Raw genomic sequence first — 23,180 nt, forward strand, 5'->3', positions numbered from 1 at the left:
TTTTATCTATATGAACCCTCCAAGTAAGTCTTTCATCAAACCAGACACCCGAAAAACTTGAATACCTCGACTCTTTCTAGTGGAGAACCATACAGACACAATTCACAGTCAGGAATCTTTCCTCTAAAGCCAAAAATCATATATTTGGACTTAGAAGCAGAAATCCTAAAACCCCATTTATTAGCCCAGTTTTCAACTGATCTTAAAGACTTTTGTACCTGCCTTAATATATACTTGATGTTTTTTCCTCTTTTCCAGATTGCACCATCGTCTGCAAACAATGATTTGCCAAATCCTGTCCCTACCTGATCAAAGATGTCATTTATCATGACATTAAAAAGAACTGGACTAATGACACTTCCTTGAGGGGTACCATTACCTATTGTAACTGACTTGGAGCTTGTTCCGCCTATTCTTACGTGAATTGTCTTTTCTTTAAGGAAATCTTTGATCCAATTTAACATTCTACCTCTAATTCCTGCATCATAGTTTAATTAATAAGCCATCCTTCCATAGTGAGTCATATGCTCTTTCAATATCTAGAAATATACTTACCATTACTTCTCTATTTTGAAATGCATTTTTAATATCATGATCTAAAAGGGCAACAGATTCCATTGTTGATCTTCCAGTTCTAAAACCACTTTGATAGGCAGCAAAATGTCCCTTGTTTTCCAAAAAATAAAAAGTCTGTTGGTGACCATTCATTCCATAATTTTACAAAGCACTGACGTTAAAGCTATAGGCCGATACGAACTAGGACTAGATGCGTCCTTACCTGGCTTTAAAACTGGAGCTACCACCGCATGCTTCCATTCTACTGGTAATTTTCCTTCTTTCCACACTGAATTAAACAATGCTAGAATTTCTATTAATACAGAATCATCTAAATACTTAAGCAATTCATAACACAGTCCATCCCTACCAGGAGAAGTGTTTGAACCTGATTGGACAGCTTCCTGCAATTCCTGAAGGGAGAAAAACAAATTTATGGAGCTATTATCATCCAAAATCCCGTCCAATTTCCAACTTTCCTTTAACATAATTTCCTTTCTCCAATCACTTAACTCTCCAGAACTGTGTAACGCTTGGAACACCTCTGCAAACATATCAGCCTTTTCCTTATTGGTTACAGTTTCAATATCTCCTTTCAGCAAAGCTGGGATAGATGGTTTCCTATATATCCCTGACATTCTGCGAATGATCGCTGTTACGTACCCCGTAACTAGGTTGCCAAACCAGCAGAAATGGACCGCTTAGTTGGAGTCTGGATTACTGGAACTAAGAAAGTTTTATTAAAGAAATAAGTAACACAGCACTCTAAACGTAAGGATATAAATGCAACACACATCAAAGTTGCTGGTGAACGCAGCAGGCCAGGCAGCATCTCTAGGAAGAGGTACAGTCGACGTTTCAGGCCGAGACCCTTCGTCCTGACTTGAATTTCCAGCATCTGCAGAATTCCTGTTGTTTACGAGGATATAAATGCAATGGGTTAGCAATGATAAAACACACATGTACACAGAACTAGGATAATAGGAATCAATCAAGCTCTATCGCAGTCTAGCGGTAAAATGATCAGTCTCAAGTGACGCAGAGTTCAGTTTAGTATAGTTCGCAGCAATCGCTGTTGTGCCGTTGGAGAGAGAATATGCAAATCGGATTCAGACAGACCTTTGTTCTTCGCAGTTAGCTTTTGGCGCGAGCCCTTTTAATATCTTCTGAGGTCACCGACTGTGACCCCTCCGTTCCGGATACGATCGTTCTTCTGCGGTGAACCCGGCACCCAGGCAAGGGTGGACACAAACACCAGGTTCCCACCGATCATACCTTCTCACCCTGTGCGTCTATGGTCGGTCCCATGACTAGACCTCCAAAAACTCGCACCAACTTGTGGGGGCACACCGCACTTCCAGGGTCTCGTTACCTCGTGATCTCGTGGTGTCGTGCTGTGTCTCTTGCCTTAGCAAACCTGTTCCTTTTATCCCCCTGCTGGGGTATCACCTGTCCATCAAACTTCAAACAGTTCAGGTTCAAAGCAACCAGTCTGACAATACTCGGAACTGTGTCTCTTTTTGTTAATCTCTCTCTTCTCTCATATTAGCATTTTGAATGTTTCCCCATTGTCTCTCTTATCTCTCTTATTGGCATCAATTTTCTGATAACTTGGTCTTTTGTCACACCCCTATCCTTCAAAGGATTTTTACCAGGGTAAAAATTATAGGCATGAATACACTATTAGATACACACAAATATACATGTTCATCAGCTAATTGGCTAATACAGAGAACTTTAAGTTGTCAACACCTTGACAGGCAGTCAACAATCACCTTTCCGTTCCTTTTATAGGTGTTATTTTAATAATCCTCTAAGACCAGGCTCCAACTTAGCAAACTTCATAGTGGCCAAAAACACTAATGAGTTGTGATCAGTGTAACTTCTCAATGGTTTTCGTCCCGGACACAGATAACAAGGGTCGTCCCACACCAACTTAGCAAGTAATATCCACAAAGTTTTTTTTTTGCAGAACTTCCGATAGTACCCCACCATCCCCAAGAACCTTCTCAGGGCTCTCTTGTCTGTTGGGGTGGGGACTTCTGAGATAGCCCGCACCTTAGCCTGCATCGGAGCCAGCTGCCCCTGTCCTACCACAAATCCCAGATAAGTGATCTTCGCGTGCCGAACTCACTTTTTGCGAGGTTTACTGTCAGGTTGGCTTCAGACAGCCGTTTAAACAGTTCCTCTACTGCCACAATGTGCTCCTCCCACGTGTCACTCCAGACCACTAAATCATCAATATATGCTTCTGTGTTCCTTAATCCCTTTATCACTGAATTAATCATCCTCTGGAAGGTCCCTGGGGCATTTTTCATGCCAAAAGGTAAAACATTATACTCGTATAAACCGGAGGGAGTGACAAATGCTGAGATTTCTCTAGCCCAGTCGGTTAAAGGAATGCACCAGTACCCTTTTAGCAAATCGATCTTTGTGATGTACTTAGCTCTCCCCACTTTATCGATGCAATCGTCTACCCTTGGAATGGGATAAGCATCAGTTTTTTTGATGGCGTTCACTTTTCTGTAATCTGTACAGAATCGTATGCTCCCATTGACTTTTGGGACAACCACACAGGGGGACACCCATTCCGACTTGGATGGCCTAATAATATCTGTGGCTAGCATGTGTTCAATTTCTTTCTCCACTAGCTTGCCCTTCTCCAAGTTCATCCTATAGGGGTGTTGTTTAATAGGCTGGTCTGAGGTGACAACAACATCATGCACTGTCCCTTTGCATCGCCTCGGGACATCGGGCCATACATCTGCATGCCGGTTAATTAGCTTTATCAATGGCCCGCTTTGTTCGGGGGTTAGGTGAGAGACCTTATCAGCAAAATTAGCCAAAACAATAGAGTTCTCCAATTGGGTCGGCACCATATTCATCTTTTCAAGATGGGTTTCCCCGTATCATTTGCCACCCCAGCCTCATTAATTTTCATGATAACACCAACTAGATCTGCTTTCTGATCGTAGTAAGCTTTTAACATGTTAATGTGTTCCAACTGTGTGGGTTTACGCCTGTCCGGCGTTTCGAGAACATAATTCAAAGGGTCTATCTTTTTAATTACCTTGTACGGACCGTGGAATCTCGCCTGGAGGGGGTTGGTTACCACTGGGAACAGAACTAAGACCCGATCGCCCACTTGGAACACTTGTTCGCGGGCACGCCTATCATACCATTGTTTCATTTTAGTTTGGGAGTGTCGCAGATTTTCTTTGGCAGGGTCACCGATCCTTTCAAGCCACTCACAAAATTTTAAAACATAATCAATCACATTAACTTGGACTGCCGGACTGGACCATTGCTCTTTCAGTAAGGTCAGGGGACCTCTGGGCCGATGACCGAAGACGAGCTTGAATGGGCTGAACCCTAATGACTCTTGAACCATGTCCCTCACGGCAAATAACAAGAGGGGCAAAGCATCATCCCAGCCCCTAGCGTTCACTTAACAATAAATTTTAATCATGGTCTTTAATGTTGCGTGGAATCTTTCCAACGCCCCTTGGGACTCTGGGTGGTACGTGGAGGCCAAAATCTGCTTTGCTCCCATCTCATCCAACATCCGTTGGAATGTGTGAGATGTGAAGACACTCCCCTGATCTGACTGGATTTCCCTGGGCAGCCCCACCATAGTGAAAAATTTCACAAGCGCCTTTACCACTGCGGGAGCCTTGACGCTTGCCAGGGGCACTGCCTCCGGAAACCTGGTGGCAGCGCACATCATAGTCATCACATACTCTCGCCCACTCACAGTTCTGGGCAGGGGACTGACAAAATCCACAATTATTCAGGAGAAAGTTTCCACGAAAGCGGGTATCGGTCGAAGGGGCGCTTTAGGCAGGACCTGATTTGGCTTTCCTACCACCTGACATAAATGACATTGCCTACAATATTCAACAATATCCTTCCTCATGTTCGGCCAGTAAAACTCTTTCATAATTCTGTCGACTGTCTTCCTCACCCCAAAATGTCCACCGAGGGGTACCTTGTGGGCCAGGTTAAAAATCTCGCCCCTATAAATTTTCGGCACTACCACCTGGTGTACAACTCCCCATTCCTCACCTGCGGGCACGGTACGTGGTCTCCATTTCCTCATTAGTACTCCCTCCTTCACATAATAGCCCATTGGCTCCCTTTTTAATTCTGCTTCAGAGAGAGCTGTCTCCGCCAAAACCATCAGCTCCTCTTCTCGCTCCTGTGCCTGTATAAAGTCCTTTCTTGCTAATGCTAAGTCTACCTCAACTCCCTCACTTCCTCCTGTTTCACTACGCTCCTTCTTTTCACTTTCTAACCCCCACTGGTACAAGGCTGGTAAAAACATCTCCGCTAAATCTATATTAGCTTCGGTAGCCTTTCTGGACATGCGCTGAGTCACTGCGCAAACGGGATAAACCTGTGAGTCCATGGACGGGGCCTCAATGCTGGTAGGCTGGCTTGTCAATCTTACTGCTGGGTCCACCTCTCCGCCGGCGAGGTCATTACCGAGTAAGACCTCCACGTCTTCCATCGGTAGTTCGGGACTCACCCCGATCGTGACCAGTCCGGAGACCAAGTCTCTTTGTAGGTGTATCTGGTGCAAAGGTACTGCTTCAGTCCCTTTCCCAATGCCTTTGATCACACTGACCTCCCCAGTCTCGGTCTCTGAACTAAACTCTAAAATACTCCTTAAGATCAGTGACTGACAAGCTCCCATGTCCCTCCAGATCTGCACTGGAACTGGGTTTGACCCCTCCTTCACCGACACCAATCCTGCCGAAGTAAACTTCTCACACCCTTCCTGAACTTTATCAGACCTCTTCTCCCCTAGCAGTTTGTTTGCCGGCTCAATACAGCCAGTCGAAACCACCATTTTTCCTTTCCCCATCTCCTTCTTTGGGGCAAAGCACCTGGACGCAAAGTGTCCGGCTTTCCCACAATTATAGCATACAACCCCAGGAGACTTCCTACCAAATTGCTCCCGGTCTACCTTATCCTTCTCACTAGTCCCCGGCTTACATTCTGACTTTCCTGGCGGACTCTGCCCGCTGTCCTGACTACCCTTCTGGTAGCCTTTACTCGGGGTAAACTTTGTTTTATGTGTCAACGCATACTCATCCGCTAACTTAGCAGTTGCGGCTAAGGTGTCTTCCTCTTTCTCATCTAGGTAGGGTCTCATACCTTCAGGGACACAACCTTTAAACTGCTCAATCAGGATTAGCTGTAGCAGTCTGTCATAATCCCCATTGACCCCTTTCGAGGCGCACCAACCCTCACAATATGTCTGTATCTCACGGGCAAACTCTAAATACGTTCGGTCCCACTGCTTCCTCGCATTCTGGAACCTCTCCCGGTATGCCTCCGGGACGAACTCATAAATCCTGAGGATGGCCTCCTTCACCACATCATACCTCTGGGCATCTTCTGTGGACAAGGCCGAGTAAGCTTGTTGTGCTTTTCCTTTTGGTACACTCTGAAGCAAAACAGCCCACTTATCCCTTGGCCAGTCCTGACTTGCAGCAACTTTTTCAAAATGGAGAAAGTACTGATCAATATCGGTCTTGTCAAATGGGGGAACCAGCCTAACCTCCTGAGTTGCCCTGAACCCTCCACCTTGGTTCAGCATGGGCCCCTGCGCTGCTGTCATCTTTAACTTCTCCAGCTCAAATTCCCTTTCCTTCTGTTTCTCCAACTGCCTCTCTCTCTCTTGCCGTTCTAACTGTTTCTCTTCGTGTTCTAGCTGCCTTACCCGGAACTCGTGCTCGAGTCTCAATTTTTCAATCTGCACCTGTACTGCGTCTCCACCAGGTTTTCCAATAGATATCACCTCCAGCTCCCCTTGGGGAAACACACCTTTAGACACATAATGCTCAATGATAGCTCTGTGCATCTCCGCTCTCCTCACTGTCGACTTCCCCTTAAAAAGATTCAACCGTTTGGCCACAGCTGCCAATTCTGCTCTCCTGGCATCCTCTAATGCCTCCAAGGTCGGCGCCTTTAGAAATTCCTCAATCTCCATTTCTGCTGTTTGCCTTTTCTTTCTTTCGGGAATTTTAACCCAATCAATTTACCCCGTCCCCAATTTAGCATTCAAAATCCCAGATGAGAACCCCACTTATGTTACGTACCCCGTAACTGGGTTGCCAAACCAGCAGAAATGGACCACTTAGTTGGAATCTGGATGACTGGAACTAAGAAAGTTTTATTAAAGAAATAAGTAACATAGCACTCTAAACGTAAGGATATAAATGCAACAGGTTAGCAATGATAGAACACACATGTACACAGAACTAGGATAATAGGAATCAATCAAGCTCTATCGCAGTCTAGCGGTAAAATGATCAGTCTTAAGTGACGCAGAGTTCAGTTCAGTTTAGTATAGTTCGCAGCAATCGCTGTTGTGCCGTTGGAGAGAGAATATGTAAATCGGATTCAGACAGACCTTTGTTCTTCGCAGTTAGCTTTCGGTGCGAGCCCTTTTAATATCTTCTGAGGTCACCGACTGTGATCCCTCTGTTCCGGATACGATCGTTCTTCTGCGGTGAACCCGGCACCCAGGCAAGGGTGGACACAAACACCAGGTTCCCGCCAATTGTACCTTCTCACCCTGTGCGTCTATGGTCAGTCCCGCGACTAGACCTCCAAAAACTCCTACCAACTTGTGGGGGCACACCGCACTTCCAGGGTCTCGTTACCTCGTGATCTCGTGGTGTCATGCTGTGTCTCTTGCCTTAGTGAACCTGTTCCTTTTATCCCCCTGCTGGGGTATCGCCTGTCCATCAAACTTCAAACAGTTCAGGTTCAAAGCAACCGTGTCTGACAATACTCAGAATTGTGTTTCTTTTTGTTAATCTCTCTCATCTCTCATATTAGCATTTTGAATGTTTCCCCATTGTCTGTCTTATCTCTCTTATCGACATCAATCTTCTGATAACTTGGTCTTTTGTCACATCGTCCATAGCTGCTTTATAGGTGTCTCAGGGCTCAACAAAATCTTCTCCAACTATCCCTCTTTGCATTTTTAATTACTCTCCTTGCTACTGCTCTTTCCTTTTTATACTCCATAACATTATCTAACACTGGGTACTTTCTTCATTTCCTGTAAGCTCTATTTCTGTTTCTTACTGCTATATCACAATTTTTATTCCACCACGGAACTAGTGCTCGAGCCTTAGGAACATTCCGTAGTGGAATAGTCAACTGAGCAACTTTATGAATTATACAACAGAGGGATTCATTCCAATCATCTATGGAGCCCTCGCTATTAGATTAGATTAGATTAGATTATGAGGACATGTAGTCCTCTTTTATTGTCATTTAGTACTACATACATTAAGAACTGATACAATATTCCTCCGGTACTAATCTCTTCTATTATATCCACAGCTTTCTCCTGGTACTCATCCCAATGGGCCAAAGAAAAATTATACCTAGCAGACCTCTCCTCAACTTCTACTATCAAATTTCTACCAAATCTACATAATATAGGATAGTGATCACTTCCTAGTGCGTATCTGTCCATAACATCCCATTCCCCAACCCTAGCTAAGTTTGAGGAAGTGCTAGATAATGCTAAGTGACTACAAGTATTCTTTACAATATTAAGTCTTGTAGGCCTTCTGTCATTTAGCAGTACCATGTTGTATTTATCTAGAAGCTCCTCTACTACTGCTCCATTACTATCTTTACTTTCACTACCCCATATAGGATTATGGGCATTGAAATCTCCAACCCAGATTACTGGGCATTTTACCTTATTCATAATTTCATCTAAATCTGATAACATCATATTACCTGGTTTATAAAAGTTAATCAAAGTTATTTGACCACGACCAAACCTCTACGGCCACAATTTCAAGGTTAGATTTAAAATCAAGTCTTCTAAACTGGAGTCCTGTTTTTATGAAAGTTGCACACCCTCCATCTGATTTACCCGTTCCGTCAGCTCTCAAACTATCATATCCAGGGATCACAAAGTCTAAATGAGGCTTTAACCATGTCTCCTGTATACAGATCAAATCAGGCTTGTCTTTAAAAGTTCCAACAAATCTTTTTAATTCTTGACCATTTGCAGATAAACTTTTTGCATTCCATTGTAATATGAAAAACATTGAAATACTAATTATTGGCCTCTTCATCCACATAAAGCTCCTCCGTACTCTCTGATTCCGACAACTGGGAAGTATTCAATGATTCTGTCATATACTCAGGTAATTTTTCCGGCGAAATCTGTTTTATATCAAGGAATCTCTCTGCAGCTCCAACAACTGCTTTTATCATATCCGACCTCTTGGCTGTAGTTTTAGCCCTGACCAGTACATCAACAACAACATGCCTGAAGGAACCATAGTTGGAGAACTTGGAATGAACTGACTCCCCATCATTCCAATCTTTTCTTTACTTATCCTTTGCTGTCTATTAACTTTCTTTACTGCCTCAGCATATGATATTTTTTGTTGGATACTAACATCTTGAATCTGCTTTGCCTTACTAAAATACTCACATCCTCTGAACGCCGCTATGTGGTCCCCTCCACAGTTACTGTATTTAGGCACCGCTGCCTTACATGCTTTAATATCATGATCCTCTCCACATTTCATACATCTTCTTTTACCTCGACATGAACCAGCAACGTGTCCAAATCTCTGGCAATTATAACAGGGAGGCCTAATGTATTCTATAACTTGATAAGACATGCACCCAAGATAGACTCTAGTTGGAAGAACATCACCTGCAAAAACCAGAAGAACAGGAGAATCCCAATTACCACCTTCTCTCGATTTTAAACGTTTGGCTTCAATCACTCGACCACCTTTAATATTGTCTAACATTTCCTTTTCAGTCATGCCAGACCAAATACCATACACCATCCCCTTAACTCCCTTCCTTTCTTTCGGAGTAATACACTCCACTTTCACAACCAATTTTCCCACCATTTTAGCGCTGTTATATTGGTCAATATCTTTGCAACAAATTTTCAGCAATCCATTAGACAAAATCTTGGCCTGGAATCCTTTACCTATTTGGTTCTCTAATGCTGCTGCCACTTTCAAAGGATTAAGGGCTCTAAATCCTCTTCCTCCTTCCTTCTGACCTTTAGTTTTATACAGAACTATAAATCCCTCCAATCCACTCATTTTCCTCAACTTGTTGTCCCCCATTACTTCAGGTCTTTCTTTTTTGGCTACCCTTACTTCTGGAATATTCGACAGTCTCCCGCCCTCCTTCAATCTCAACCTCCCCCCTCCCTTTTGCAGCTATAGGCTACAAACTAACCCTTTCCAAACTACTAGGCTCCTCCATGCCAAAGTCCCCACCCACTCAATCAACAGCCCCAACTGCTAGTCTCCTCCTCTCCCCACCAGCAGTTCCTAACAATCCCGCCTCTCAGCCAGTCAGCTCTTGCCCGCACACCCTGCATGCTCAGTACTTAGTAACACCCCCTTTGGCAAGTATCACAGCTTGTAAACGCTTTCTGTAGCCAGCTAAGAGTCTTTCATTTCTTGTTTGGGGGATTTTCGCCCATTCTTCCTTGCAAAAGGCTTCTAGTTCTCTGAGATTCTTGGGCCGTCTTGCATGCATTGCTCTTTTGAGGTCTATCCACAGATATTCGAAGATGTTTAGGTCGGGGGATTGTGAGGACCATGGTAAAACCTTCAGCTTGCACCTCTTGAGGTAGTCCATTGTGGATTTTGAGGTGTATTTGGGATCATTATCCTGTTGTAGAAGCCATCCTCTTTTCATCTTCAGCTTTTTTATGGACGGTGCGATGTTTGCTTCCCGAATTTGCTGGTATTTAATTGAATTCATTCTTCCCTCTACCAGTGAAATGTTCCCCCATGTCACTGGCTGCAACACAAGCCCAAAGCATGATCGATCCACCCACGTGCTTAACAGTTGGAGAGGTGTTCTTTTCATGAAGTTCTGCACCCTTTTTTCTCCAAACATACCTTTGCTCATTGTGGCCAAAAAATTCTATTTTAATTTCATGAGTCCACAGGACTTGTTTCTAAAATGCATCAGGTTGTTTAGATGTTCCTTTGCAAACTTCTGAAGCTGAATTTTGTGATGAGGACACAGGAAAGGTTTTCTTCTGATGTCTCTTCCATGAAGGCCATATTTGTGCAGGTGTTGCTGCACTGTAGAACAGACCACTACAGAGTCTGCTAAATCGTCCTGAAGGTTTTTCACAGTCAAACGGGCATTTTGATTTGCCTTTCTAGTAATCCTATGAGCAGTTCTCTCGGAAAGTTTTCTTGGTCTTCCAGACCTCAACTTGACCTCCACCGTTCCTGTTAACTGCCATTTCTTAATTACATTACGAACTGAGGAAATGGCTACCTGAAAATGCTTTGTTATCTTCTTATAGCCTTCTCCTGCTTTGTGGGCATCATTTATTTTAATTTTCAGAGTGCTAGGCAGATGCTTAAAAGGAGCATGATTACTGATTGTTGGGACAAGGTTTGAGAAGTCAGGGTACTTATAAAACATTGAAATTTGCATCGCCTGGCTTTTCCTAATGATGACTGTGAACAAGCCATAGCCCTAACAAGCTAATTAAGGTCTGAGACCTTGGTAAAAGTTATCTGAGAGCTCAAATCTCTTAGGGTGCCCAAATTTTTGCATGGTGCTCCTTTCCTTTCTTACACTCTAAAATTGTACAAAACAAAAACAATACACTAGTCTTGTTTAAAATGTTGAAAAGAACGTTTCATCTTTAACTTTATGACTTTTGGAGATCAGCTCATCTTCTACTCACTTAGCTATTCAGTAACAGAAATTTTGACCAGGGGTGCCCAAACTTTTGCATACCACTGTATGTTATTATTTTTGGAAACTCCAAAACATAAAAACTAATTGAAAGCAAAACATAGGAAGTCCATATTGCGTGTCTGATATCATTATTACTTTAAAGTGAGATAAGTGCATATTTACAACATTAGTATAAAGTATCCAGAAAAGAAGTAATGAAGGGAATTAGGAGAACCTGGATGGTCCGTGAAACGTCCTCAGCAAAGGATCAAGGAGAGTTTTGGGCTGAAGTATCGAATGTATTTTTTTTCCATTGACGCTGTCTGGCCTGCTGAGTTCATGTTATAAAATTTGGGTGCTTGTTCAGGATACCTTCTTGTGATCCATCATGTGGCTAGTCATCTCACACTTGGACCCGTTTGGGTTCATGAAGCATCACAAATATGGCAAAGAACTTAACTGGTAAATATAAAATGTGGTGTGTTTATGCGTGGTCATTCAGTGAAATAGGGCTACCACTTGCGAAGGGTAGTTATTGAAGGTTTGGGACAGCAGGGGGTGTGTATACTTGCTCTGGGAACTTTGTTTTAGCATGTGCGTTTGCAAATGTGTGTGTGTTTTAACAATACATCTGCAACCTTCGTATAAGAGTTAGATGCAAAAGAATACAACAGGTGTTCAGAGTTCAGATGCACATCAGTGGCAGATTGCAGAGTACATACAGTTTGTACTGTTTCATTTGTATCCATCATCTATATTTTGTAGAGTGTGGGAGCTAGTGTGGAGATACTTCAGGGAGTGGTTTTACACAGATAAGTCTGTCAGGACGGCACCTATTGAGTTCAAGTAATGTAAGGTTGAGAACCCTGATGATCCAAGCCAACTATTGACCTTCATTATGACCATTCATAAGCCCGTCACCCCCGGGAGAAGCAGAGCACTTTGTCAGTGTTGCCTTCACTTAAAGTTGCATGTGGGAATTCAGAATACTGGTGCAAGCTCAAGGAAATGGTTGAAATTCACCAGATGCACCTTAAAGATGTACATGTGCTGGTAAGAGCAAAGTGACCGAGGAATATATGGGATAGTATGGCCCAGGGAGTGCAGAATGGCACATGGGCAATGACAGGAAATGCCAGGAATGAAGAGAGGTAATGTTTCTTTTAAGAAGAAGCGAGGCAGGGACTGAGGGGAGGTGGGAGTAACAGGGGAGCGATAATGTCAGTGATTCAGAGAGTTGACAAGCCAGCTATGAGTTATACAGAATGTATATTGAGTGTATGAGGAGTATTCAGGGTTGGATAATCTAGGGAGGGATGACCCAGTTTTCCTGAAAATGCTGAAGGAAGACTTGAGCTCAGCCCCCCCCAGGAAGTTTTAGATTTGGGGACAGCGGTGGGATTGACCTTCTCTGTGATAGTCTCATGGGCAGTGTGATAGGCAAGAGGAGGGGGAGAAGTCATAAAGTGGCTGCAGTGAATGTAGCTGCTGTGACATCACAGAGAACTTACTTTGTGTGTCAGCAACCGGGGCACATAGCAAGGAACTGCTGGAATAGATGTGGGAGGGTAAAGGAGATGATTTATTACAGCTGCAGCTACTCAGGCCATGGTTGAAGGCAGTGTCCTGAAATCAGAGGAAAGTGTAAATAGCACTTTTTAAAGTAGGCAGAATCCACAGCATTCTCTTTCCAATTTGGCTGCAGACCAGGTTATAGAGCTGGCGAGGTCAGACAAACGGCTGATGGCCACTTCTATTGCCAGTGGTGGTCTTCCGCGGATGTACACAAGAGGTTTATTAGGGGGCCAGCAATGATAACTGTCAGTTGGCACGGGGTCGGGGTTGTCAGTATCGATAACTGATCTACCCCTACCCACGACTGGAGAAGCGATTTACATTACCAGTGCAGGAGGTGAAACAATGAGGGTGGAGAGAAATCAGCCCCAGGTACTTGAGATTGAAGGAGTGCAGCTTCCTGTAGATTTCTGGGTGTGCCCAGACAATGAAGGTACTCTCCTCGGGACAGACACACTGAGTAAGGCAGGTGCAGTAATAGACTCAAGATAAGGAGAAATAGCAACATAGAAAACCCACAGCACAATACAGGCCCATCGGCCCACAAGGCTGTGCCCAACATGTCCCTACCTTAGAAAATACTTGGGGTTACCCATAGCCCTCTATTTTTCTAAGCTCCATGTACCTATCTAGGAGTTTCTTAAAAGACCCTATCGTATCCGCCTCCACCACCGTTGCCAGCAGCCCATTCCACGCACACACTCTCTGTGTAAAAAAAAACAACTCTGACACTTCTTCTGTATCTGCTTCCAAGCACCTTAAAACTGTTCCCTCTTGTGCTAGTCATTTCAGCCCTGGGAAAAAGCCACTGGCTATCCACACGATCAATGTCTCTCATCATCTTGTACACCTCTATCACGTCACCTCTCAACATCTGTCGCTCCAAGGAGAAAAGGCCGAGTTCACTCACCCTAGTCTCATAAGGCATGCTGAGCACAGTACTCCAAGTGGGGTCTAAACAGGGTCCTATATAGCTGCAACATAACAGGAATTCTGCAGATGCTGGAAATTCAAGCAACATACATCAAAGTTGCTGGTGAACGCAGCAGGCCAAGCAGCATCTATAGGAAGAGGTGCAGTCGACGTTTCGGGCCGAGACCCTTGACGAAGGGTCTCGGCCCGAAACGTCGACTGCACCTCTTCCTATAGATGCTGCTTGGCCTGCTGCGTTCACCAGCAACTTTGATGTATGTTAGCTGCAACATTATCTCTTGGTTCTTAAACTCAAATCCACGATTGATGAAGTTCAATGCACCGTATGCCTTCTTAACCACAGAGTCAACCTGCGCAGCAGTTTTGAATGTTTTATGGACTTGGACCCCAAGATCCCTCTGATCCTCCACACTGCCAAGAGTCTTACCATTAATACTATATTCTGACATCATATTTGACCTACTAAAATGAATCACTTCACACTTATCTGGGTTGAAATCCATCTGCCACTTTTCAGTCCAGTTTTGCACCCTCTCAATGTCCCGCTGTAACCTCTGACAGCCCTCCACCTTATCCACAACACCCCAACCTTTGTGTTATCAGCAAATTTACCAACCCATCCCTCTATTTCCTCATTCAGGTTACTTATAAAAATTATGAAGAGTAGGGGCATCCCAGAACAGATCCCCGAGGCACACCACTGGTCACTGACCTCCATGCAATATATGACCCATCTACAACCTCTCTTTGCCTTCTGTGGGCAAGCCAGTTCTGGATCTACAAAGCAATGTCCCCTTGGATCCCATGCCCCCTTACTTTCTCAATAAGCCTTGCATGGGGTACCTTAACAAATGCCTTGCTGAAATCCATATACACTAGATCTACTGCTCTACCTTCAATGTGTTTAGTCGCATCCTCAAAAAATTCGATCAGGCTTGTAAGGCACGATCTGCCTTTCACAAAGCCATGCAGACTATTCCTATTCATATTATGCCCCACCAGATGTTCATAAGTCCTGCCTCTCAGGATCTTCTCCATCAACTTACCAACCACTGAAATAAAGATTCACTGGTCTATAATTTCCTGGGCTATCTCTACTCCCTTTCTTGAATAAGGGAATAACATCCGCAACTCTCCAATCCTCCGTAACCTCTCCCGTCCCCATTGATGATGCAGAGATCATCGCCAGAGGCTCAGCAATCTCCTCCCTCGCCTCCCACAGTAGCCTGGGGTACATCCCGTCCAGTCCCGGTGACTTATCCAACCTGATGTTTTCAAAAAGCTCCAGCACATCCTCTTTCTTAATATCTACAAGTTCAAGCTTTTCAGTCCACTGTAAGTCATCCCTACAATCACTAAGATCCTTTTCTGTAATGCATACTGAAACAAAGTATTCATTAACTTTGCTATCTCCTCTGGTTCCATACAGTTTTCCACTGTCACACTTGATTGGTCCTATTCTCTGACATCTTATCCTCTTGCTTTTCACATACTTGTCGAATGCCTTGGGGTTTTCCTGAATCCTGTCTGCCAAGGCCTTCTCATGGCCCCTTCTGGCTCTCCTAATTTCATTCTTAAGCTCATTCCTGTTCACCTTATAATCGTCTAGATCTCTATCATTATCTAGTTTTTTGAACCTTTCATAAGCTTTTCTTTTCTTCTTCACGAGATTTACAACAGCCTTTCTACACCTTGGTTCCTGTACCTTACCATCCTTTCCCTGTCTCATTAGAACATACCTGCAAATATCCCCTGAACATTTGCCATCATTTCTTCTGTACATTTCCCTGAGAACATCTGTTCCCAATTTATGCTTCTAAGTTCCTGCCTGATAGCCTCATATTTCCCCTTACTCCAATTAAACACTTTGCTAACTTGTCTGTTCCTATCCCTCTCCAACACTATGGTAAAGGAGACAGAATTGTGATCACTGTCTCCAAAATGCTCTCCCACTGAAAGATCTCACACCTGACCAGGTTCATTTCCCAATTCCAGATCAAGCACAGCCTCTCCTCTTGTAGGCTTATCTACATATTGTGTCAAGAAACCTTCCTGAACACACCTAACAATCTTCACCCCATCTAAACCCCTCACTCTAGGGAGATGCCAATCAATATTTGGGAAGTTTAAATCTCCCACAACAACCCTGTTATTATTACACCTTTCCAGAATCTGTCTCCCTATCTGCTCAATGTCCCTGTTACTATTGGGAAGTCTATAAAGAACACCCAGTAGAGCTATTGATCCCTTCCTGTTCTTAACTTCCACCCACAGAGACTACGTAGATGATCCCTCCATGACCCCCTCCTTTTCTGCAGCCATGACACTATATCTGATCAACAGTGCCACACCCCCACCTCTTTTGCGTCCGTCCCTGTCCTTTCTGAAACATCTAAAGCCTGACACTTGAAGTAACCCTTCCTGCCCCTGTGCCATCCAAGTCTCTGTAATGGCCACAACATCATAGCTCCAAGTCCTGATCCACGCTCTAAGCTCATCCGCTTTGTTCATAATCCTTGCATTAAAATAGAAACATCTCAAAGCATCAGTCTGAGCGTGTCCCCTCTCTAACACCTGCCTTTCCTCCCTCTTGCATTGTCTCCAAGCTTTCTCTATTTGTGAGAGAACTTCATTTTGGTTCCCATCCCCCAACAATTCTAGTTTAAGCTCTCCCCAATAGCCTTAGCAAACCTCCCCACCAGGATATTGGTCCTCCTGAGATTCAAGTGCAACTTGTCCTTTTTGTACAGGTCACACCTGCCCCTGAAGAGGTCCCAATGATCCAGAAATCTGAATCCCTACCCCCTGCTCCAATCCCTCAGCCACACATTTATCCTCCACCTCACTCTATTCCTATACTCACTGACACGTGGCACAGACAATAATCCCAAATTCACTACCTTTGTGGTCCTGCTTCTCAACTTCCTTCCTCACTCCTTTAGTCTGTTTTCAGGACCTCCTCCCTTTTCCTACGTATGTCATTGGTACCAATATGTACCACGATCTCTGGCTGTTCTCCTTCCCATTTCAGGATATTGTGGACATGATCAGAAACATCCTGGACCCCAGCACCTGGGAGGCAAACTACCATCCGTGTTTCTTTCCTGCGACCACAGAATTCCCTGTCTGACCCCCTAATTATAGAGTCCCCTATCACTGCTGCCACCCTCTTCCTTTCCCTACCCTTCTGAGCCACAGGGCCAGACTCTGTGCCAGAGGCACAACCCACTGTTGCTTTCCCCAGGTAGGCCATCCCTCCTAACAGTACTCAAACAGGAGTACTTATTGTTTAGGGGGACAGCCACAGGGGTACTCTCCAGTATCTGACTCTTGCCCTTTCCTCTCCTGTCTGCTATCCCACTTATTTGTCTCTCCAGGCCCCGGTGTGACTACCTGCCTATAACTCTTATCTATCACCTCCTCACTTTCCCTGACCAGACAAAAGTATTCAAGCTGCATCTCCAGTTCCCCAACACGGTCTCTAAGGAGCTGCAGCGCGACACAACTGGCGCAGATGTGGCCGTCCGGGAGGCTGGGAGTCTCCAGGACTTCCCACATCCTACACCCAGCACAGAACACCAGCCCCACGCACATGCTTCCTGTCTGTATTCTACACAGGCAACCTACCTCGCCTCAACCCATCATTGCTGAAGCCCTGTTAAACCAAAGCCCTCTACTCTGTTGCCCGCTCTATAAAGCTGTCTTCTTTTAAACTCTTCTTGCTGTTCTAACTGGCTGACGTCCACGCACTTGCACAGTCATGCCTCGATAACACGGACAAGAGAGGGACAGCGAACAGGTGACCTGCAAAGCAGCTAATGTGGTGCACAGAGACAGCTCCAAGCTGGAAGGAGGGATAGGGTGACGTTTGGGCATCATGTCAGAAGGTCCCAAGGGGAGCGGCCAAGCACAGTCAGAAGTGGTTAGATGTAGTGTGGCTGCCTGAGGGGGTAGAGGTGATTAAAGTCAAGGCTCACCAGAAAGAGGATAGTAAAGAGCAGAAAAGGAAGGTATGACTCACCTTCTTGTTAACACCACAGACAGAGTAGGAGATCAAGCGTACCAGCAACAGTGTCGTTGCAGGCGAGCACCAGTCAACTGCATCAGACCTGACCACAGCAAGTGCGAAGGCAGAGGACACAGTGCACAACACCAACCAGGAACAGCATATTAAAGTGCACCATTAGTCATCAATGAAGGCTGGTTGCTGAAAGCAGATGATTGCTTGTACTGTTTGGACTAGAAAAAGGTATTAGGGAAAATCAATGGGAAGCAATCAGAATTACAGCAGAGACATCAAATTCACAACTTTGACAGCATGGAAGATTGTGAGAGAAGAAATTGTGCATGACATCTGAAGACATTCACCACAGCCTGAATAGAGAGTGAATACAAATGAGCTGGGCCCTTTTAATCAAATGGACAGGCAGCAGGGGGTGCCACCAGGGTGAGGTCCTTGCTGTCATTCAAATGGAGACCACTGCAAACCCTGCTGTACATCAATGAGAGGGTCTGTGAGCCTCATACATTGACCTTGCTGGTGTCCCTGGAAAGAGAGGAACCATTGGTAGCCACTGCAGAGTTTTAGCTATCAGAGACTGAAGGGGTGAAGATAAAGAATGTGATTAGATTGCAATCAGCCAGCAGGGAAAGAAACAACAGGTGTACAATGACAAAGCTGCATTTTAAAGACTGCTGGTCTAACTTCTGGAGCAATCTCTCTGCTTAACATCTTGTAAATAGCCATTAGGGATGATAGGGTAGATGTAGATGCACATAGAGTAATTGGGAGAGTTCCAAACAGGGCATTTCTGCTGCCCTATTTGAGTAGATCCTCCTTAAGGATGGCCTTTCCTGGTACAAATTTGTTTTCTGTCCAGGAGGGCCAAGAGTAGGGACTGTAAGAACATATTCTGGATTTAGGATGTATTGCAAAATATTAACCAGCCACCAATCTTTAGACCTGAATATGGACTGTAGATTAAATTTAAAATGCAGCTCTGGACAATAGGTTCCTAGAGCTGTTAATTGAAAAACCAGACACTGCGGATTAATTCACTTTGCTAGTCTGCAGAGTGGGTGTGAAGATGGAGGGGTGAAAGTTGTATGTAGTTCAAAGGAAGCATTGTAGATATATTGTAAATCTAGAATTGTCCTTTCATCTTTAGCATATAAAATGTCAAGTAATGTTGAGGCAAACAGGCCCCTTCCTCTGAAATTGGCTAAATATGACTCTTATTTTGTGAGCTACATCTCTCTGGTGAGTTTGTTCACATTACAACATGCATGAAAAATAAAGTTAATCTCTCATCTTTTTTTGTAAAACTTACTATCCAGATGAAACTTGACAACCTTTGTATTCTATGTAAGACAATGCCAGTAAAGAAAAACATTCTCTATTTTCATTTCATTAAGAAACTGTAGGCCAGGTTTTTTAAGATCACATACATCCCTACTTTATACAGTTTGTATTTGATTTCCCCAGGTGCACTCTATTTCAATTAAACATACATTCTTATTACTCAGATGTGGCCATACTTGCAAGTTGTTATTTACTGCTATCTGTAGTTAGCCATGCGGCAATTACTTTTAATAAAAGTTTTTTCTCGGCTATTTCCACAGGAAGTAAAAGATTGGCACCATCATGAAATCACATCCAGGCAAGTCTAGAAAGAAGTGATAAACTGCCTTTGCTAAAGGTCAGTTTTGAGGGAAGGGGTGGAGATGTAAGGTGCCCCTTCCCTCTGCTGGCCTGCAGGTCACCCTTCAGGTATATGTTTATTGAATAGCAGAACGAAAGTGTTACACCTGCTGAGCCCCACCGATCAGGGTCACATGCAGTCATGGGAGCAGCTGGTGTATCTCACAAGTCCTGGTTCTGTGATCAATGACGTCAGGCAGACAAGCTCTGAGGAGTATTGATAATGGCTGGTGTCACCCATCTTGTGAAGAAGACACTGCATAGAAGAAGGCACTTCTGTAGAAAGTTTGCCAAGAACAACGAGACCATGACCGCCCACGTCATACGACATGACTCATAATGATGATGATGACACTGAAAGGACATCTTATTCATTTTCTCTAATGCGATGTTGAAAATTTTACTGATTTTAATTAGCATGATTTTATTTCACGTTTATTAAGTTCAGGTTTATTGAGTAACAGAACGAACGTGTGAGGAGGAGGCGTTCAGCTAATCTATGTGGTAGAGTTACCTAATTAGGCACACTTCCCCTCTACAGTCCGTGAAATTCTCACAATTCAAGCACTTATCCTATTTTGAGAAAGATATTGCACAATCAACTTCCCAGGCAGTAAACATGAAAATGTATATTCCAAATTTACATTACAATCAAAACCAAAGCTGGTATCTTTAATATTCACATATTAATTACATAATCTACCTTCTTCTATAACAAATCACTGTTTCTTATTCTGGCTCTGCACAGTTTTTGATTGAGGGAATATTACTGGATGCAGTGCTGTGGAAAGCACTTCAGCAGTTCATCAATCCAGAACTGTCGTCACTTCAGACAGGAAATTTCATGGAAGTAAGCACCCAGCATCTTGATTCCCTGAATATAGTTGGTTCTGTTGGAAGAATAATAATAAATTTTAAAAGTTGCAAGTTTCCTTTGTGGTTCCAGTCCTGTTATTCCCTGCTCTCCAACTCAAACACTCCCTGAAACTGTCTGTTTTTATCACCTGGGAAAAGAGTCCAGTCCATGTTTTGGCCCAGAACGTCAACTGTACTCTTTTCCTAGATGCTTCCAGGCTTGCAGAGTTCCTCCAGCATTTTGTGTGTTACTCGGAATTCCAGCATCTGCAGATTTTCTCGTTGGTAAATTTATTACCTATGCTTTCCCCTTTACATTCCACCCAAATCTGGACTCTGGTTGCTCATGCCTCAAACATCAATTCTGCTATTGAATTTTTCTCCCAGTACTCCTCCATTGTGTCCTTGAAATGCACCCCTTCACCGCACACTCAAGTTTGAAAACATTTATTTTTTTCAATACTCTTCAGCCAACTGTTCTATGGTTTGCTTTACATTGACATTGAAGACGTTGGAATAAAAATGCAAAGTTTTCTTTGGTTGCACAACATTCAAATACACACAATAACTGCTTTCTGAACAGAAAGTTATTTATGATACATTTCAATGCAATAGTTTGAGGGTTTTTGCATTCTTACTATTCCCCTTGAAAGTACCAGTGTTGAACAATGGTTTTGCAGCCCTCTGCTGGAAGGAGGGAGCAAAGCAAGGCCTTATTTCACTCTCATAAGTGCATGAGATTCTGCAGATGCAGGAAATCTAGAGCCACAAAGAGAAAATATTGGAGGAGCTCAGTAGGTCATACCATCTAGGGAGAGTAATAAACAATCAACATTTCAGGCCGAGACCCTTCATCCGCACTGGAAAGCAAGGGGTGAAGATGTCATAATGAAAAGATGGGGTAAGGGGAAGGAGCACAAGTTAGGTGATAGGTGAAGCCAGGTGGATGAGGGAGGGGAACAAAGTAAGAAGCTGGGAGGTGATAGGTGGAAAGGGAAATGGGCTGGAGAAGAAATCTGATAGGAGAGGAGAGTAGACCAGACCATGGGAGAAAGGGAGGAGCGGGGAGGTGATAGGCAGGTGGGAAGAGGTAAGAGGCCAGAATGGGAATAAAAGAAGAGGGAAGGGGGAGGAAAGAAAGTTCCAGAAAGTGAAATTGATGTTTATGCCATCAGCTTGGAGGCTATTTGGACCAAATACAATGTTTTGCTCCTCCACCCTGAGAGTGGCCCCATCATGGCAGAAGGGGAGGCCATAAACCAACACGTAATGGCAATGGCAATGGGGATAGGAATTTAAATATTCGGCCATTGGGAAATTACCTCATGAACCTCCAAATCCACAAATCGTTCTTCGCAACTTCCACTAGCTTCAGCGACATCTGATCTCCAAACACATCTTTACTTCCAACCCATTCTCTGCTTCCACTGTGATCCCCTTGCCTATTTATCCCTCCCCACTAATCTCCCTCCTGGCATGTACCCTTGCAAGCGACAGAAGTGCTACACCTGTCTACTTATCTCCTACCTCAACTCCATTCAGGGCCCCAAACAGTCCTTCCAGGTAAGGCAACACTTTACCTATGAATCCACTGGGGTCATCTACTGTATCCAGCACTCCCGATGTGGCCTTCTTTACGTTGGTGAGACCCAACAGAAATTTGGGAACCACTTTGTCGAGCACCTCTGCTCCATCAGCGATAAGATGAATTTCCCAGTAGCCAACCATTTTAAATCCTATCTTCATTCCTGTTCTGACTGATCATTCCTCTCTACAGATGCTGCCCGACCTGCTGAGTTCCTCCAGCATTTTGTGTGTTGCTTATCTTGCTCTGACTTTAAACATTATTCTCCAGTCACCATCCATCTACATCCAACTCCTAGGCCCAAAATGCAGACACCACTTGGACCTTTCTAATTATGATCCCATTAGCTTCCAATTCCTTATAAAAGCACCCAAATAACATTCTATAAACTCAATGTATCTTTGATGTAAATCAATGTATAAAAATTGGCTTTTAAGGAGACTATTTACAGCCCTCTTCTTTTGAGGAAAAATGCTCATTTTGTTGATCATATTTTTGAAGAGTATTTTCCCTATTACTTTGCAGGGTGTAATAATAGGCAAAACACTCGAGTCATTAGGTAATAGCGTATGGATAAGAGATTGAAACTATGTTCCCTCAATGAAAATAGAACATAGAACATTACGGCACAGTACAGACTCTTTGGCCCACAATGTTATGCCGGTCTTTTAAGCTACTCTAGATCAATCTAACCCTTCCTTCCTGCATAACCCTCCATTTTTTAAAAATCATTCACGTGCCTATCTTCAACACCCTAATGTATCTGCCTCTACCAGTACCATGTCTGGCAGGGCATTCCACGCACCCACCACTCCCTGTGTAAAGGAAGTAGCTCTAACAACCACCTATACTTTCTTCCAATCACCTTAAAATTACACCATATTATATTAGCCATTTTAGCCCTGGGAGAAAATGTCTCTGGCTATCCACTCTATCTAAGCTTCTTATCATCTTGTACACCTCTATTAAGTCACCTCTCATCCTCCTTCACTTCAAAGAGAAAAGCCCTAGCTCACCCAACCTATCTTCATAAGACATGCCCTCTCGTCTAGCCGTGCTATGTGCTTTAAAGTTGGAGATGGGAATATATCAATGTCATAATAAAGTTTTAGCACAAGAACAAGCATTCCACCCCAATGATCTGTGCTAGTGTTGATGGTCCTCACGTTCTTAATCTCCATTCAATTTCTGTCAGCAATCTGCTGGATTGAGCTGTAGAATTATTATTTTTCTTGTAGTTTATCT

At 43.8% G+C, this 23,180-nt stretch overlaps 1 protein-coding gene across 2 annotated transcripts in view; it reads right to left on the reverse strand.

Moving 5' to 3' along the window:
• Positions 1–19,873: 19,873 nt before the first annotated feature.
• Positions 19,874–23,180, reverse strand: part of cndp2 (carnosine dipeptidase 2) — a 57,463-nt gene continuing 54,156 nt past the window's right edge. Inside the window, exon 12 of one of the 2 annotated variants that reach the window (XM_063055010.1) lies at positions 19,874–20,385. In XM_063055010.1, the coding sequence (XP_062911080.1) occupies positions 20,319–20,385 (67 nt within the window). In that variant the 3' untranslated portion in view covers positions 19,874–20,318. The remainder of the gene's footprint in view (positions 20,386–23,180) is intronic. The other variant, XM_063055017.1, reaches the window with a different exon arrangement.

The sequence above is a fragment of the Mobula hypostoma genome, chromosome 1 (genome assembly GCF_963921235.1).
Source record: "Mobula hypostoma chromosome 1, sMobHyp1.1, whole genome shotgun sequence".
Lineage (NCBI taxonomy): Eukaryota > Metazoa > Chordata > Chondrichthyes > Myliobatiformes > Myliobatidae > Mobula > Mobula hypostoma.